This window comes from Carassius auratus, chromosome 45 (assembly GCF_003368295.1).
Source record: "Carassius auratus strain Wakin chromosome 45, ASM336829v1, whole genome shotgun sequence".
NCBI classification, from domain to species: Eukaryota; Metazoa; Chordata; class Actinopteri; order Cypriniformes; family Cyprinidae; genus Carassius; species Carassius auratus.
This window is the reverse complement of record NC_039287.1, coordinates 17991870-18009164: the sequence shown is the minus strand read 5'-3', so window position 1 is coordinate 18009164 and position 17295 is coordinate 17991870. Positions and strand designations below refer to the sequence as shown.

Sequence of the window (17295 nt, the reverse complement as noted above, 5' to 3'; positions counted from 1 at the left end):
TCCTTCACTGTCATTGCTCCTCTTTTTTATCCTTTAAGCCGTTCCCACGGCTCTAGGCCCCGCCCCACTCGTCACAATAACTTAACTAAAAGGTATACCATTTCTAGGTGTGTTCCCCAAACAATACGGTGCTGAATCTGTTAATATCAACGGCTCAAGAATTATTCTCTCATGCACGGGCTACTTCACTGCGTTATGTGAAAAAGCGGTGTTCTTTATAAAAGAATCACTTCAGAAAGAGTTGAAATTGCATTTTGTAGGACACGTGGGATATTATGAAAAGTAATCCAAACTAGCCTAGCCTACATATTTAAAAATTATATCATATATTGCTGCCACAATAACCATTTAAATTTTTTTACCTGCTTTCTTCTCGTTCCCATTTTTTGTTTGCTGTGGTGAAGCAGCAATTAAATATTGTTCTCGTAAATACTTTCCAGCATTTCAGTAAAAAAAAAAAAGTGTTACCTAAATAAGAAGGTTTCGGGAAATGCAGCCTTGAGTCCTCTGACTTTACTAGGTGCTGTAGCCATTAAGCCATTAAAGAAATGTATTTAGGTTCATTATGTTCAATATTATAATATTGTTGTTTTTTTATTTAATTTATTTTGGTTATGAAAAGTAAACACTGAACAGCATTACTAAGAGGCGCAATGTGATATGGTCAGACATGATTATCACCACTTCCATGGCCGTAGCCAGCTATGAGGTCACCATGGTCCGGACCTCGGTACATTTTTTATGTTCGAAAATAAAATTTGTTCTCTGATTGACTAATTTACTGCTAGACTCCTCATATGAATGTCTGCATGTATAATTCAGAATGTTTAGCATCGGTGGTATGAAAATAAACGCGAGACGCTTCCGAAGTGAACGAGTCTTCAGAATGTTGTGAGCGAGAGAGAGCGAGACACAGCTTCCAGACCAGGATCCAGCTATTATAGGTGTTTTGGTTTTTTTACTTGTTTTTCCACTAAATTTAACACTTTAGAAAGTTAATAAAGTACGAAGTTTCAGTTTAAGGTCAGTGATAACTTTATCTTACCTTAATTCCAAAATATTTGAAATAATTTCAGTTTATTTATTTATAGGTTTTTATTTATTTTAATAGCAACATCTGGCAACATTGCATCTCTGGCATTAGTCTGGCAGTTATCAAAAAAGGCTGCGGCTATTTATACTAAGTGCAAACAGCAGCATTTTTTTGTGATATGCTATCTACACTAAGTGCAAATATCTATCGATTCTATTTATGCTACGTTAAAATAAAAGGATTTTCTGCTATTTATTCTACTTACTGCAAATAGCGGCAATTATCTGCACCTCAAATTATCTGCATATGTACCCCGCTGTCATATTTGTTGTGTGTTTATGTTATTTACAGTGCAGGGTGCTTGCAAGAAAAGTTCTCAAAGTGATCATTGCTGTAAACTGCTTGGGAATAATTTTCTCATTAGAACCATACTGTTACCATATCATACCATACCATACTGCAATGACACATTCAAACTGCTTTATAATGGTAAAAAAAAAAAAAAAAGTTTATTAGCCTACTTATTTTGTATTTTACATTTCATCTACTGTCAAAATGAGCTAAATACATAAGCCTTTATAACAAAGGCTATGGCTACTGAGCCAGGAACATATCATTCACAAAAAGGCAACATTGTGATCAATTAATACCACGTAGCTCTAACAAAATAACAAAAACCACAACAACAACCACAACATAACACTCTATTCAGTGAACATTTAAAGTAATGACATGTTAACTGAACGAATATTTTGGCCCTGAACAAGAGACTGAGGTCAACCCCCACATACATGTTTAGCTTTCTAAAAAAAGCAACATTATTTGAGCTTAGAGGATTATTAGTGAGGGTTACTTGTTTGGCCATACTAAAATCAAGATACCATGTACACTTCTAGCGATCGTTAGCCGTTGGTTGTTCGTGCCAGATTGCAATAGTGCATGCTAAGTTGAGGTTGCATTGAACATTGAAAAGTCACAGACACTTAAATTTTAAATAGTTATCAGGCTTACTTATAATTTTACAGTTTTTAACATAACATAGATAAAATACACCACATAAAGTAGTATCCATGTTTAACTATACACAGTAGTATTTTATTTTATTTTTTATTTCTGATTGGGTGGGCCAGCTGTAAATGTGGGCGGGCCCAGGCTCCGCACCCACTTCTCAGGTTCAAATTAATTCTATGATGTTAATAAAAAGTGATGAAGCATAAGAGAGCCTGAGCCTGAACCTGAAGTTAATCCGAACTCATCCCAACTTTAATTGAGGACAGTAGGAATTTTAGGGCTCTAGATGCGGCTTTGGATGCGTCTAGCTCAGAGATTCCTGTACATTGTTCGGTTGCGGTAACAGAGCCCCTGCAGCAGGGCAACTGGGTGACTGTGAGGCAGCATAGCGGTCCGTCAAAAAATTGGTGATTCTATTGTACAGAACATGAATATAGAGATACCAACCACCATAGTCAAATGTTTACCGGGAGCCAGAGCGCCTGACATCTTGGCAAATTTAAAAGTGCTGGCTAATGCTAAACGTAAATACAGTTCGATTGTTATTCATGCCGGAGCTAATGATGTTCGACTTCGCCAGTCGGACATCACTAAAAATAACATTAAAGAGGTGTGTGAACTTGCAAGCATGATGTCAGACACTGTAATATGCTCTGGTCCCCTCCCTGCTTACCGTGGTGATGAGATGCATAGCAGATTGTCATCACTCAATTGCTGGATGTCTAAGTGGTGCCTGCAGAATAACTTACGTTTCATAGACAATTGGACAAGCTTTTGGGGCAGAACTGACCTGTTGAAAAGAGATGGTCTTCATCCCTCCTGGGGTGGCGCCACTCTTCTGTCTAGAAATATGGCTGATAGTCTTAGTGTTTATACTTGACTAACTTGGGCCCAGGTCAAGAAGCAGAAAGACTGGCTAAACTGACCGTCTGCTAGCTGCCTCACGTCACAGAGGTCAGCTAATTCTCAGCACATAGAGACACTTTCACCTAGATATCACACTATAGAAAATTCACACTATAGAAAATACAATAACGTCCAATCGAATTTAGGAGTAAAAATTTAATTGATGTTCAAGAAATAAATAACAGATGCAATACGGATAAACAAATGATAGATCTTGGCTTATTGAAAATCAGGTCCCTTTCTACGAAAGCTTTTTTTGTAAATATTATGATCACTGATCATAATCTAGATGTGCTCTGTTTCACAGAATCCTGGCTAAAACCTGATGATTACATTATTTTAAATGAGTCCTCCCCCAAGATTACTGTTATAAACATGAGCCACGTCCAGAAGGTAAAGGGGGAGGTGTTGCTTCAATTTATAACAATGTTTTCAGTATTTCTCAAAGGGCAGGCTTCAAGTATAACTTGTTTGAAGTAATGGTTCTTCATATAGCATTATCCAGAAAGACAAATGTTAATGATATAATTGTTGGTGATTTTAATATCCACGTTGGTAATGAAAAAGATGCATTGGGATCAGCATTTATAGGCGTTTCTGAATGGGACATGTCTCAGGACCTACTCATTGTTGAAATCATACTCTAGATTTAATACTGTCACATGGAATTGATGTTGATGGTGCTGAAACTATGCAGCCAAGCGATGATATCGCAGATCATTATTTAGTTTTGTGCAAACTTTATATAGCTAAAACTGTAAATTCTACTTCTTGTTATAAGTATGGTAGAACCATCACTTCTTCCACAAAAGACTGCTTTGTAAGTTATCTTCCTGATGTATCCCAATCCAAATCATATCCGGAAAATGGCACAGGTGGAGGAAAACAATACTTGAGGTATTTCATATTGCTTGGTGGGAAAGTGACCTATCCTACAGAAAAGCATTAAAAACTTTCTGTCTCTTTTAGAAAAAAACAAACATAACCCCAGGTATTTATTCAATACAGTGGCTAAATGAATGAAAAATAAAGCATCAACAACTGTTGACATTTCCCAATCAATGTCAGTGAGGAACAGTTCCACTCATTCACTACTATAGGAGAGGAAGAATTATATAAACTTGTTAAATCATCTAAACCAGCAACATGTATGTTAGACCCTATACCATCTAAGCTCCTATAAGAGGTGCTTCCAGAAGTCATATATCCTCTTCTGACTATTATTAATTCCTCATTGTCATTAGGATATGTCCCCAAAACCTTCAAACTGGCTGTTATTAAGCCTCTCATCAAAAAAACACAACTTGACCCCAATGAACTAGTTAATTATAGACCAATCTGGAATCTCCCTTTTCTGTCCAAGATACTAGAAAAGGTAGTCTCCTCACAATTATATTCCTTCTTAGAGAAAAATGGTATCTGTGAGTATTTCCAGTCATTTCCAGACCGTATCATAGTACTTAGACTGCTCTCCTTAGCATTATAAATGATTGCTCTTATCATCTGATCGTGGTTGTATCTCTCTATTACTGCTATTGGATCTTAGTGCTGCGTTTGACACTATTAACCACAACATTCTTTTGCATAGACTTGAACACTCTGTTGGCATCAATGGAAGTGCATTAGCATGGTTTAAATCATTCTTATATGACAGCCATCAATTCGTAGCAGTGAATGAAGAGGTATCATATCAATCACAAGTGCAGTATGGAGTACCTCAAGGCTCAGTACTAGGGCAATTACTCTTCACACTTTACATTTAACCCTTGGGAGATATCATCAGAAAACACTGTGGTGAAACACACCAATTTGAAAAACTAACAGAATGCATAGTCGATATAAAAAACTGGATGACAAGTAATTTCTTACTGCTAAATCGCCGCCCTTCACCAGGCTCCCGACTGGAGTGGGTGTCTGAGAGGAGGGGCGCTGGACGAGTCAGGGCTGACGGCGTGTGATGGGGCACACCTGATGTGAATGGAGCCTCATCCCCGCCGCTGTTTAAAAGCCCAACGCGCCTCTCCTCGGGAGACCGGTCTCTTCCCCCGTGCATGCACACTGGTGTCCTCGTGGGTCCAGGAAGGGTGCGTTGAGGGACTCCCGCGCCACCAAGACGTGAGCTGCCAGACCCGCGATCCGGATGGGAACCGCACCCGTATACACGGCCGACGGGCCAGGATGCCGGGCCGTCCATCCCCTACCAGCGCCGCGGCCAACGAGAGAGACGCGGCCGCTAGGAGAAGCCGCCGCCCCTCGCGCCCCGGACCGAGGAGGGGAGCGCGTGCGGCCACAGGACTCCGCCCCTTGCCCGGACCCTTCCTCGATGAACACTGCCCAACCTACACAAACCCTGCAGCATGACGAGGACACCAGATTCCCTGTTATTTTGGACACTTTCCCCCTTTGGTCACTTTTATTCCCTGTGTTATTTTATGATTTCTGTTAATAAAAGCCTCTCCGAAGCCTGACGCCACGCCCACTGTGTCTGTCTTGTGCTCCTCCCGTGACAATACCTAGAATATCAAAATCAACTGAGGGCGGCAGATCCTTTTCCTATTTGGCACCTAAACTCTGGAATAACCTACCTAACATTGTTCGGGAGACAGACACACTCTTGCAGTTTAAATCTAGATTAAAGACCCATCTCTTTAACCTGGCATATACATAACATACTAATATGCTTCTAATATCCAAATACGTTAAAGGATTTTTAGGCTGCATTAATTTGGTAAACGAGAACCGGAAACACTTCACATAACACCCGATGTACTTGTTACATCATTAGAAGAATGGCATCTACGTTAATATTAAACTGTTTCTCTCTTATTCCGAGGTCACCGTAGCCAACAGATCCAGTCTGTATCCAGATCAGAGGGTCACTGCAGTCACCCGGATCCAGTACGCATCCAGACCAGATGGTGGATCAGCACCTAGAAAGGACCTCTACATCCATGAAAGACAGCGGAGACCAGGACAACTAGAGCCCCAGATACAGATCCCCTGTAAAGACCTTGTCTCAGATGACCACCAGGACAAGACCACATGAAACAGATGATTCTTCTTCACAATCTGACTTTGCTGCAGCCTGGAATTGAACTACTGGTTTCTTCTGGTCAGAGGAGAACTGGCCCCGCAACTGAGCCTGGTTTCTCCCAAGGTTTTTTTCTCCATTCTGTCACCTCTCAGGTGCAGAGACAGATGATCCAAACGCAAAAGGTAGCAAAAGTAACAGTCCTTTATTATATAACAAAAACAGCAGAGGGCATAAAAATGGAACAAAAAACACTCTCCTTAAACTTGACAGAAGAGCCTCTGCAGGGAGGGGCAGCGCCGAACAAAAATACTTGCAATCAGGACTTTGTACAGGAGTGGCTACTTGAGCGGAGAGAAACTCCAGACGAGGTACTTCCCGGCTGGGAACAGGAGACAGGGCACACTAAGGTGAACGCTGCTACACAAGACAGGACAAGACAGGGTTACGATCGACAAGTATACAAAGGCATAGCTCACACAATAATCTGACACAGGACAGAGAGAACAAACGCCAGAAATAGACAGAGTAATTAGTCCGAGGGTAGACCGTGAAAACTATCGACCACAGTAGGAATAACCGTGTTGCCAGTGGATGACGGGAGACCGGTGACGAAATCTAAAGCTATGTGCGACCAGGGGTGAGACAGGATGGGGAGGGGTCGGAGGAAACCTGTTGCTAGACTTTGTCTGAGCGCAGACAGGACAAGAAGCTACGAACCAGCGTATGTCCCTCACTCTAGTGGGCCACCAAAATCTCCTACGAATAGCGGCTAAAGTACCCCTAACCCCGGGATGAGCGACTAATTTAGAGGTGTGACCCCACTGGAGAACAGAAGAGCGTGCCGTCAAGACAACAAATAACGTTCCCGTAGGGGCACGAGGTGGCCTGTCAGTCTGTTCCACTCCCCAGATCGCAGCTCCGACCACGCAGTGCTGAGGAATAATAGTCTCCCTGGTTGAAGCCTCCTCTGTGGAGCCGAACTGCCATGAGAGGGCATTGGCTTTAAGGTTCTTAGAGCCTGGCCTAAACGAAATCGAACAATTTAAACGACCAAAAAATAATGCCCAGCGGGCCTGACGAGCGTTAAGTCTCATGGCAGAACGGATGTACTTGAGGTTACGATGGTCAGTTGAAATGATAATGGAACACTGGTTTCCTCTAACCAGTGTCACCACTCCCCCAAAGCTAGCCGAATCGCCAAAAGTTCCCGATTACCCACATCATAATTGCGCTCAGCCGTAGAAAGACGATGGGAAAAAAAAGCACACAGGTGAACCTTGTCATCTAGGGAAGAACGTTGCAACAGAATAGCCCCAACTCCCATGTCGGAAGCATCAACCTCGATTATAAATTGTCTCTCAGGGTCTGGGGTGACTAAGATAGGTGCGGAGGTGAATAATTTCTTGAGTCGATCATAAATAAGCCTCTTGCGCCACCTCAGACCAAACAAATTGAGATTTAGTCGAAGTGAGGGCTGATAGAGTGAAAGTGAAAGTGAAGTGACATTCAGCCAAGTATTGTAACCCATACTCAGAATTCGTGCTCTGCATTTAACCCCTCCGAAGTGCACACACACAGAGCAGTGAACACACACACACCCGGAGCAGTGGGCAGCCATTTATGCTGCGGTGCCCGGGGAGCAGTTGGGGGTTCGATGCCTTGCTCAAGGCACCTAAGTCGTGGTATTGAAGGTGGAGAGAGAACTGTACATGCACTCTCCCCACCTACAATTCCTGCCGGCCCGAGACTCGAACTCACAACCCTTTGATTGAGAGTCCAACTCTCTAACCATTAGGCCACGACTTCTTAGAGGAGCGGCCACTTGACTAAAGTTACGTATGAATCGTCTGTGAAAATTAGCAGAACCTAAAAACGCTGGAGTGCAACTTGGGATTCGGGAACGGGCAAATCGAGAACTGCCCGCACTTTCTCGGGATCCATGACGATGCCCTCAGCAGAGACCACCGACCTTAGGAAAGTGACCGATCGAGAGTGGAGCACACATTTTTCTGACTTGACAAAAAGACGGTTCTCGGGTAATCGTTGTAAAACCCGACGAACGTGTTGAACATGAACCTCGAGTGAGTGTGAGAAAATGAGAATGTCGTCCAGATACACGAATACAAAGACGTTTAACATGTCCCGCAAGACATCATTGACCAATGCCTGAAATACAGCGGGGGCGTTGACGAGCCCGAATGGGAGAACACGATATTCAAAGTAACCCATGGGGGTGTTAAACGCAGTCTTCCATTCGTCCCCCTGTTTAATGCGGACAAGATGGTATGCGTTACGTAAATCTAACTTTGTGAAAATCTTTGCACCCTGCAAGATCTCAAAAGCTGCCGACATAAGGGGCAACAGATAGCGGTTCTTGATCGTTATGTCGTTCAACCCTCGATAATCAATACAAGGACGCAATGAACCGTCCTTCTTCTTTACAAAGAAGAAACCTGCACCAGCAGGAGAGGAGGAGGGGACAATAATCCCTGAGTCAAGAGATTCGGAAGAAAGACTCCAAGACAAAACGGTTCCCTTGACCCAGTCAATATGAGGATTATGCTGGACTAACCAGGGATGTCCTAACACAATGGGGGTATAGGGGGACTGAAAATTTTAAAAAGAAATAGTCTCTTTATAGCCACTGTTCTCCTCCCCTGCCAGAAGATGCGAAGCCTCGTGTCCAAAAACTGACTGGTCGAAGACCTTAACCATTTTCTCCCAGACGGAGGTCCCCCACTCCCGAGCGCGCCCTGTCAGTAGTGAAATTACATAGGTGATGCGGGCACGGTCCTCCGCATAAGTCTGTGGCTGCAGGGACAAAGCCACCTCCCACTGCGTCAGAAAGGCTCTACACTCTGTCGGCTCACCGGCATAACCGGGAATTGTTCACACGGGGTTCAGGAAGAGATGGGCAACTTGGAACGACTGGTGACTTCTGGTGAGCATGAAGAAGGCGAGACGACAGACCATTCACTTGTGCAGCCAAACTCTCCACTGCGCCCCTGGCAGCAGATAATTCCTCTTCGTGACGGCCCAGCATAACTCCCTGGATCTCAACAGCAGAAAAAAATGACTCCCCCTTCGTGGATCCATAGTGGTCGGATTATTCTGTCAGGTGCAGAGACAGATGATCCAAACGCAAAAGGTAGAAAAAGTAACAGTCCTTTATTATATAACAAAAACAGCTGAGGGCATAAAAATGGAACAAAAAACACTCTCCTTAAACTTGACAGAAGAGCCTCTGCCGGGAGGGGCAGCGCCGAACAAAAATACTTGCAATCAGGACTTTGTACAGGAGTGGCTACTTGAGCGGAGAGAAACTCCAGATGAGGCTCTTCCCGGCTGGGAACAGGAGACAGGGCACACTAAGGCGAACGCTGCTACACAAGACAGGACAAGACAGGGTTACGATTGAAAAGTATACAAAGGCATAGCTCACACAATAATCTGACACATGACAGAGATAACAAACGCCAGAAATAGACTGAGTAATTAGACAAGACAAGACACAGGTGTGAGCGCAAAGCAGCAAAACCACTGATTGCGATGATCAACAGGTGATGACAGAGCGCAAACAGGTGTGCGCACACTGCAGTATGAGAGAGGAGAGAGAGAGAAACAACCCAGATCCTGACAGTCACCGATGGAGTTTCGGTTCCTTGCCGCTGTCACCTCTGGCTTGCTTAGTTGGGGACACTACATCTACAGCGATATTGTTGACTTGATTGCAAATGATTGCACAGACACTATTTAACTGAACAGAGATGACATCACTGAATTCAATGATGAACTGCCTTTAACTGTAATTTAGCATTATTGACACACTTTTTTCATAATTAAGGTTATTCAGTTGCTTTGACACAATCTTTTTTGTTTAAAGCACTATATAAATAAAGGTGACTTGACTTGACTTTATAATCAGTGTAACTGTCATGAATTATTATACACAGAACAAATTCATCTTCAGGGCAGCTTTCTCATTTATATATGAAATAAACATGTTTATTATCTGCCATATTTACAGTCCCTTTATTAATCTGCATGTTCATCAAATTTTACAATAAACATGTTTTTATAAATACACATATATTTCAATAAAAACATTTCAATTGGTATTTAAGTACAAGATATATAAAATAGAATACAATATAAAACATGATTTCCATCAATACAATTCAATTTCTTTGCATTATTAAGCACACACACACACACACACACGTCATACTGTTCTTTAGATGTCATACTGTCATAATGTTTCTAACATTCATAAAGCATAGTTTATTTGTCCACTTCTCTATTTAAAAAAAATAATAATAATAATATTTTCAAAGTTTTTTTCAGAAAATATGCTGAACAAACTCTAAGTATCAGCTTTCCCTTCAGATGAAATCTGGCTTCTGCACCAGGAACATCACACACACACATTATTATATAATAATATACTACATGTTTTAGCACATTTCTAAAGGGCTTTCTTTAGAGCTGATTAATGGATGTTGCCAGGTCTTTTCCAGCTCAGGTGATTGGCTAAAAAATTGCTTTCAGAAGGGAGTGCCCATGAAACCAAGTTTATTTCCCTTGAACAGCTTTCAGGATGTGCACGTGTTTGGGGAAAATGGTTGGCCGTGATTAACAGTAATTGAATACAGCAGCTAAAGAACTGAGCTTTGTTCATGGAGTCTCATGTTGGAAGCAGAAAACAAAGTCCACTGAAAATCCTTCATTATAATGTTTCATCTGTAAACCTTAAAACTGAACACACTAGGCAAGGTAAGCATCAAGTGTATATCTTCATATTGTGTGCAGAGTCTGAAGCAGAGCATTGTTCCTCTGTCAGTCTGGGCTGGAGATGACCAGGCCCCAGTCTCGCTCCATCTTGGTGAAGTCGTCTTCGGACTCGTAGCTCTCCCCCGAGGTTTGTCTCAGGATGATGTTAGGCAGCAGAGTGACCGCTTCAGTCTGCAGCTGATCATCCTCCAGACCTAACAAGCCCATTAGAGGGATCTTCAGCTCCTGAGTCTCCGGGCTCCAGTCCAGGAATATCTGTGCTTGGTCTTCATCATGTGGCTCGTCCACAGGAGGAACAGTGTGTACTTGTGTCCTGTACGGAGCTGCGAAAGCAGCCGGCAGCACGATGCCATAATCTACAGCCTCACTGTGCTGCGCCTCCGAGTGCACACTGACCGAGTCGGTGTCCGGTGGGTCCGAGTGCACACTGACCGAGTCGGTGTCCGGTGGGTCCGAGTGCACACTGACCGAGTTGGTGTCCGGCGGGTCCGAGTGCACACTGACCGAGTCTGTGTCCGGTGGGTCAGCTAGCGGCGGTGGAGCGTGCTGAAGTGTGTAACACACCAGCGGTTGTTGATCAGTGCTCTGAGCCTGAACCTGTTCGTCCAGCGTTGACCGGTCCTCACTGGACATCAGCTGTGGCACAGCCATCGGTTCATCTCCAAACTTCATCACGTTGAAGATGACAGTGTGAGGCACTTGAGGCTGGAAAGTGTGTTGTTTTCCACTCAAGCCAACCATGTGCTGAAATGACAAGGGTTCAGTGTTACTTTGACACTATTCTAAACTGATTGTGACATGTTATGACTCTCTCCCATGATCCTCAAATGAAAGCAGAATCATCTGTTCTGAAGGATTTTGTACTGCTGTCTACTACTGCTGAACACTACTAGTGCTCAAAAGTTTGGGGTTGGTAATCCTGTAGTCTCTTCTGCTCACTAATATGATTCTACTCACTCATTTATATGATTAAAAATACATTAAGATCAATAAAACATTGTGAAATATTATTCTAATGTAAAACATCTGTTTTCTGTGTGAATCTGTGTTAAAGTGTAATGTATTTCTGTGATGCTCCGCTGTATTTTCAGCATCATTCCTCCAGTCTTCAGTGTCACATGATCTTCAGAAATCAGAATAATATGATGATTTACTGCTCAGGAAACATTTCTGATTATTATCAGTGTTGAACACAGTTGTGCTGCACAATATTTCTGTAGAAACACTGATACATTTTATTTTTCAGAATTCAGTGATGAATAGAAACTTCAAAAGAACAGCATTTATTTGAAATAGGAATCTCCTGTAACATTATAAATGCATTATTTTTGTAACATTATATGCTTTTGATCAAGTGATGAATAAAAGCATTCATTTTTGTCAGAGAAAATCCTTTTGACCCCAAACGTTTGAATAGTAGTGTCTACTAGAAATTATTTGCATATTATTTTATTAATGGTGAAATTAATACTTTTAATCAGTATGGATGCGTTAGATTGATCAAAGGTGACATCTGCTGTATCGTTTTAATCAGAAGTTGCCATCGTGTCACTCTGTTCTAACCGGTCGTGACTAGCACAAGTCAAATAAGACCATCCTCAGTCCTGTGAGAGATTGTGATCTCTAAATATTGTGTGTGGCAGGCGTACCGTGCTCTTGGGCAGTCTCTGCCTGTGGTCAGTGATGTAGCAGTGGACGAGACCCCCGAGCACAGCGAGGACACACAGACAGAGAGCAGACGGCAGCACGCCGCCCAGCAGAGAAGCCAGCAGCTGGTCTCTGAACGGATCTACAGCAGAGAGAGAAACACCATCAGCTTACACATTAACACACAGAGGAGTGTCTGGAGACTCATGCATGAGGAAGTCCAGCTCAGAGCACGCTGGGAAAACACCTCAGCTACAGTCAAGCATTACACACGAGCTGATAACGAGTTTAAATAGCAGCAAAGGTTTCCTCAACTCGTCCTGTCAGTTGTGCATATCAAATACTGCTCAAACCTGTTCTCTGGCAATCTGAAAGTGAAAAGACCAGAGTCGGCCGTGGGTTTCTGTGTTACCTCGAGGCGTCTCGACACACAGCCGCTTGCTGGGTTTGTAGGCCAGAGGCCGAGACTCCGATTGGGCCTGAACAATCACACACAACTGCGTGGAAAAGTCCAGAGGGCCCAGCGTCAGGTTCCCGTTTTTAAGACGCCTGTAGTTCTGAAACAAAAACAAAACAATTCCCCTGTTTTAATTCGTCTGACTGAGTGTCCTAGTGTTTCTCAGACACTCACCGTGTGACCGCTCCTGCCGTTGAACACAGAGACGTTATAGATCATGTGCGGGAAGATCTTCAAGAGTGACTTCTCTTTCTTCGTCTTCTTGGTTCTCCATCTGAAGGGCCCCTTGATGGTGACGTCTATGTAGTTCTTCAGCACGCTCAGCTCCAGCAGCGGCGCGCCGACGATCGCTGCGAGACACAGATCCATTAGCTCAGTATCAGATAATGATCTGCTTTAACGAAGGTGTGTGTTACTATCACACATCAACAGAAGCAGTATGCCTGTTAATACATGGCATAACACAGAAATCTGTGTGAATCAGAACATCTTAAGCATATGACGAGGTGTGAAAGAAATATCTGCATATTTCTGTGATCAAATTCATGAGTCACAGCATTTCAGAAATACTATGCTGACAGGTTCAAGGGTGTTGCAGAGCTGGGTGGTGTTGTGGAATGAAGAAACATCTCTACGGCTGAGGAACACTTCATCTGTGTGTTTGATTTCCTGACGTGACCCGGTTTACTCAGTTAAACTCTCTAGAGGTTCACGCTTGTAAAACAATGCTCAAGTCTTGGATGGAAACTCTTCTGAGAGCTCAGATTTCTCTCTGTTGACTGTTCTCAAATCTTGCCACAGACAGCAGTCAATAGTCAGAAATATCTGAATATGTTGTGTCACGTTTCATGTGCTATTTTATTACTAGCATCAACAACACAGTCACACTAGTCACAATCTCTATGTACAGTAATTATATAGTCACTAGTTACTGTTACTACAGCGGCATTTCAGTAACGTGCCATTAGAGAGATTGAGAAAGCTTTCACACAGTCTGAATGTCAAATGTTTTTATAGTAGTTTTACTAACAATGACTGCATTAACTATGGTATTCTAGCATAATCCATGCTTACTATGGGATTTAAATGGTCAAGACATTCACATGCATACAGCAAATCAGTGTCAATATGATCGATTATTCATCTTTATACTGCTATTCTCTATTTATCTAAGCTTAAATCAACAAACTAACAAAACATCCATCCGCTCTCAGAAATAAAAAAGTGCAAAAACTGTTCCTTTAGGAGTACAACAGCTTGTCACTGGGGCAGTGCCCTCAACGAGACAGCCTTACACTCATAAGAGTACAAATCATGTTACTAATGTAAGGTACTAATATGCACCCTTCAGGGGTAAAGAAAGAACCAAGGTGTCTACGGCTAAAGGATGAGTTTCTGCACGGTCCATCATCAGCAGCAGGAGAGACTCACTGTGGAGCTCGGGGCTGAAGCGGCTCGTGATCTCGGTCCAGGCAGACTGTGTGTCTGTGCTGACCGCCCTGACTCTGGCATAGTATTCCTCGTCCAGGTCAAAGGTCTCCTGAGACACGTCACACTCGTTCTGTGTGATGGAGGTGCAGTGCTCCACACTCCTCCACTTCACCTGCCCAGAGCCGCTCTCCTCCTCATCACCGTATCTGCAGAACAACACTGTTTTAGGTCTCAGAGTCTTCAAACCAGCTGGTGACAATAACAAATACCATTTTTAATATATATATATATTTCCTGCGTCTCATTTTTCAGCTGCATCCTGCGGAGGACACATCTGTCAGTCGTATATATACGTCATCAAGGAGGTCTCATTACAGAAACTAAACATTATAAAACTAAATGACTGTCATTTCTTTCTTTCTTTGGAATGTACTGGCTACTCTTCTGAAATAAAATAGCCTTGTCTATGCAGCTGAAAAATGAGACACAGCTATATAAACACTGTCAGTAAACTAATACTGACACCATAAAAAATTGATGTTTGTTACTTGAAATCAAATAAATGTTAGCGGAAATCAAATCAAATATTTTTTAAAATTCTGTGGTCAAGGCAACATTTCTCTTGTTTATTTAGCTTGATGTAGTAAAATAAACATAAAAAACTATCTATAGACACACAATAAAAATGACAAAACACAACTAAAAGTAACTTTTGTTCAATTTGAACTATAACTGTAACTTAAACATAACTCAAATTTCAATACAATGCAAAGTCTTAAAATATTAAATGAATTCAGAACATTAATTGAATACTATAGCATTATCTCAACGATACTAAAATAACACTGGTTTGCACACTTTGACATGTTGGAGTAGTCTGACATTTTAATTAGTCTCAAATGAAAGAAATGGCTTGAATCAAGGTTTGCTTAATATCATGTAAAGACCCAAGTCATTAAAGATTTGATATTCCATATACAAGTCAGTACCTCAAGGGTGTGTATTAGTACCTTTCAAAAAGATACTTTAATGGACAACTTTTGTACTTTTTTATCTGGGAGTGCATTAATGCTTCACAAATCACACAGTGTCTTCGTGTTCAGCACTACATCAACTGTTTGTTTTTAAATGTCAAATGGTTTGATTGTAAACAGTTTTTTTTGTGCTTCTTAAAAAACAAATGACTCTTGTTTTGTTGTGTTGTGTCTAACACAATGACACTTTGACTCGTGACTCATTCTGAGTGTGGACAGATCTCTCAAGAACTGAAAGAGTCTTTGAGCATGCGTTATTTATTTCCCGATCTCACTCACATGGCGTACTCCACAGTGTAGACGGTGTTATTGGGAGATCCTTCTCCTGGTGTCCACCTCACAATGTTCCTCAGGTTCTCTGAGTAGAAGTGGACATTACGAGGCTCAGGCGGTCCCTCAACAAATGACCCTACGATACAACAGATCAACGGATATTTACACACACTGACCATATTCGTATTTTAAACATCATCTCATCTTATTGAATTGTATCCAGTTTTCAGAGCCTCACAGTGACAGCAGGAAATGCGGTGACATTCAGGCATTGTTAAAATAAATCAGATTTCATAAAAACCACAGGAAGAGGCACAAAAGAAACTCTGCTTCCTGTTGTTCCTGAGGCTGATGTTAAAAAACCTAAACATGAACATGTTTACAACCTAAACAAACGAGACAGCAGCAATGATAAGAAGAAGAAATACACTAAAACCAGCCTGGAGCATTTCTCTGAGAGCTTGTTAAAGTCATTGCTGTAAGCTGAAAGAACATGTTTGTGGATGCGGTTTTATTATGTGCTGCTGTAATAAATCAATAAAAGAGGCTTTGTGGGAAAGAGAACAGATATGACTGAACTGAAAATGATCAGCTTGGGTTGGGCTGAAACACCTTTCTTGAAATAGCTCCAGATAGACTTGAAATGACATATATATGTGTAAGCTTCGCTAACTAGAGTGATTTCTACTGTGATTTTAGTAATCACACATGATACAATCACAGCCATAATATTTCCTCAGTTAATTATACAGTCATAAATATCCCGGCTGTGAAAGACTCTAAATCACATATTCAACAGGAGACATTCAGATAAAACAATCACAGAGTATTTGATGCGAATGAGTTGAGAGTTGAACAGTGTGTGTGTGTGTGTGTGTGTGTGTGTGTGGTTTACCTGATGTTCTCGTCCAGAGCAAACACAGAGCGATCAGTAAAGAGGAATCCATCGCCGCACATGCTTCGTTCACATTCTGCCCTCTTCTCTTCTCTTCTCTTCTCTTCTGTTCTAACGATCTCTTTCTATTTCTCTCTCTCTCTATGCGCGCTCAGGTACAGACTCTGATCGCAGGTGTAGCGCGGGGTGGGCGGGGCGTAACCGACCCGAGCCAACCGGTGGCGAGGAACGCGTGCTCATTAATATTCATGAGCTAAGTCTTCATTCTGATCAATATTTTAGAAGCTTTTGAAATCATTTTGTGTGTTTAACACATCGGCTTCTGACTTACTGTTCATCGTGGCATTAGTGTCTTTCCCCCTGAGGGCTGTTCAGTAGCTGTGTGTGGTATGACAGCAGACCGGTTATACAGGTGAGACTTCAATACCTGAATGACAATGGCCGCGTTCCAGATGGGATCAATCCGCCTACCAAGGGCACTTTGCAGTGAGAACAGTCAAGGCTTCCATATGGGTCGTTCCAAACCAAGGAGCTCAAACCTGGCCACTTCCTTTGTAATAAATTATGCTTGTAATAAAGGACTTCGGATGCACACTTCAATCCCATGATTCTTTGCGCAGGTTTAATTATAGGCTATGGCGATGACACCTCCTTCATTGGCTTGGCAAGGTGACACAAATCCTGATTTGACAGTGAAGAATGTGTTTTTGTCACACTTCTCTTTACACTGCATTGCCGGCTCAGAGGCGCTTCTGAAGCAGCATTTAAAGCTGCAGCTCAGAG

The 17295-nt window shown here is 42.2% G+C and overlaps 1 protein-coding gene across 1 annotated transcript; it reads right to left on the bottom strand.

Annotated features, from left to right (window-relative positions):
- Positions 1–10009: 10009 nt before the first annotated feature.
- Positions 10010–16881, bottom strand: il20ra (interleukin 20 receptor, alpha). Its single transcript, XM_026233889.1, has 7 exons — positions 16513–16881; positions 15624–15753; positions 14311–14516; positions 13054–13229; positions 12835–12979; positions 12425–12564; positions 10010–11519 (listed from the first exon to the last, which is right to left on the bottom strand). Exons 1-7 carry the CDS (start codon positions 16562–16564, stop codon positions 10821–10823), a joined length of 1548 nt encoding a protein of 515 aa, XP_026089674.1. The 5' UTR covers positions 16565–16881; the 3' UTR covers positions 10010–10820.
- Positions 16882–17295: the final 414 nt, after the last annotated feature.

Coding starts and splice junctions, on each gene's coding strand:
- il20ra (XM_026233889.1), bottom strand. CDS start 16,564: ATGGATTCCTCTTTACTGATCGCTCTGTGTTTGCTCTGGACGAGAACA. Junction 12,980..13,053: donor ACGGCAGGAGCGGTCACACG/GTGAGTGTCTGA, acceptor TTTTTGTTTCAG/AACTACAGGCGTCTTAAAAA. Junction 12,565..12,834: donor GTGTGTCGAGACGCCTCGAG/GTAACACAGAAA, acceptor TCTCTGCTGTAG/ATCCGTTCAGAGACCAGCTG.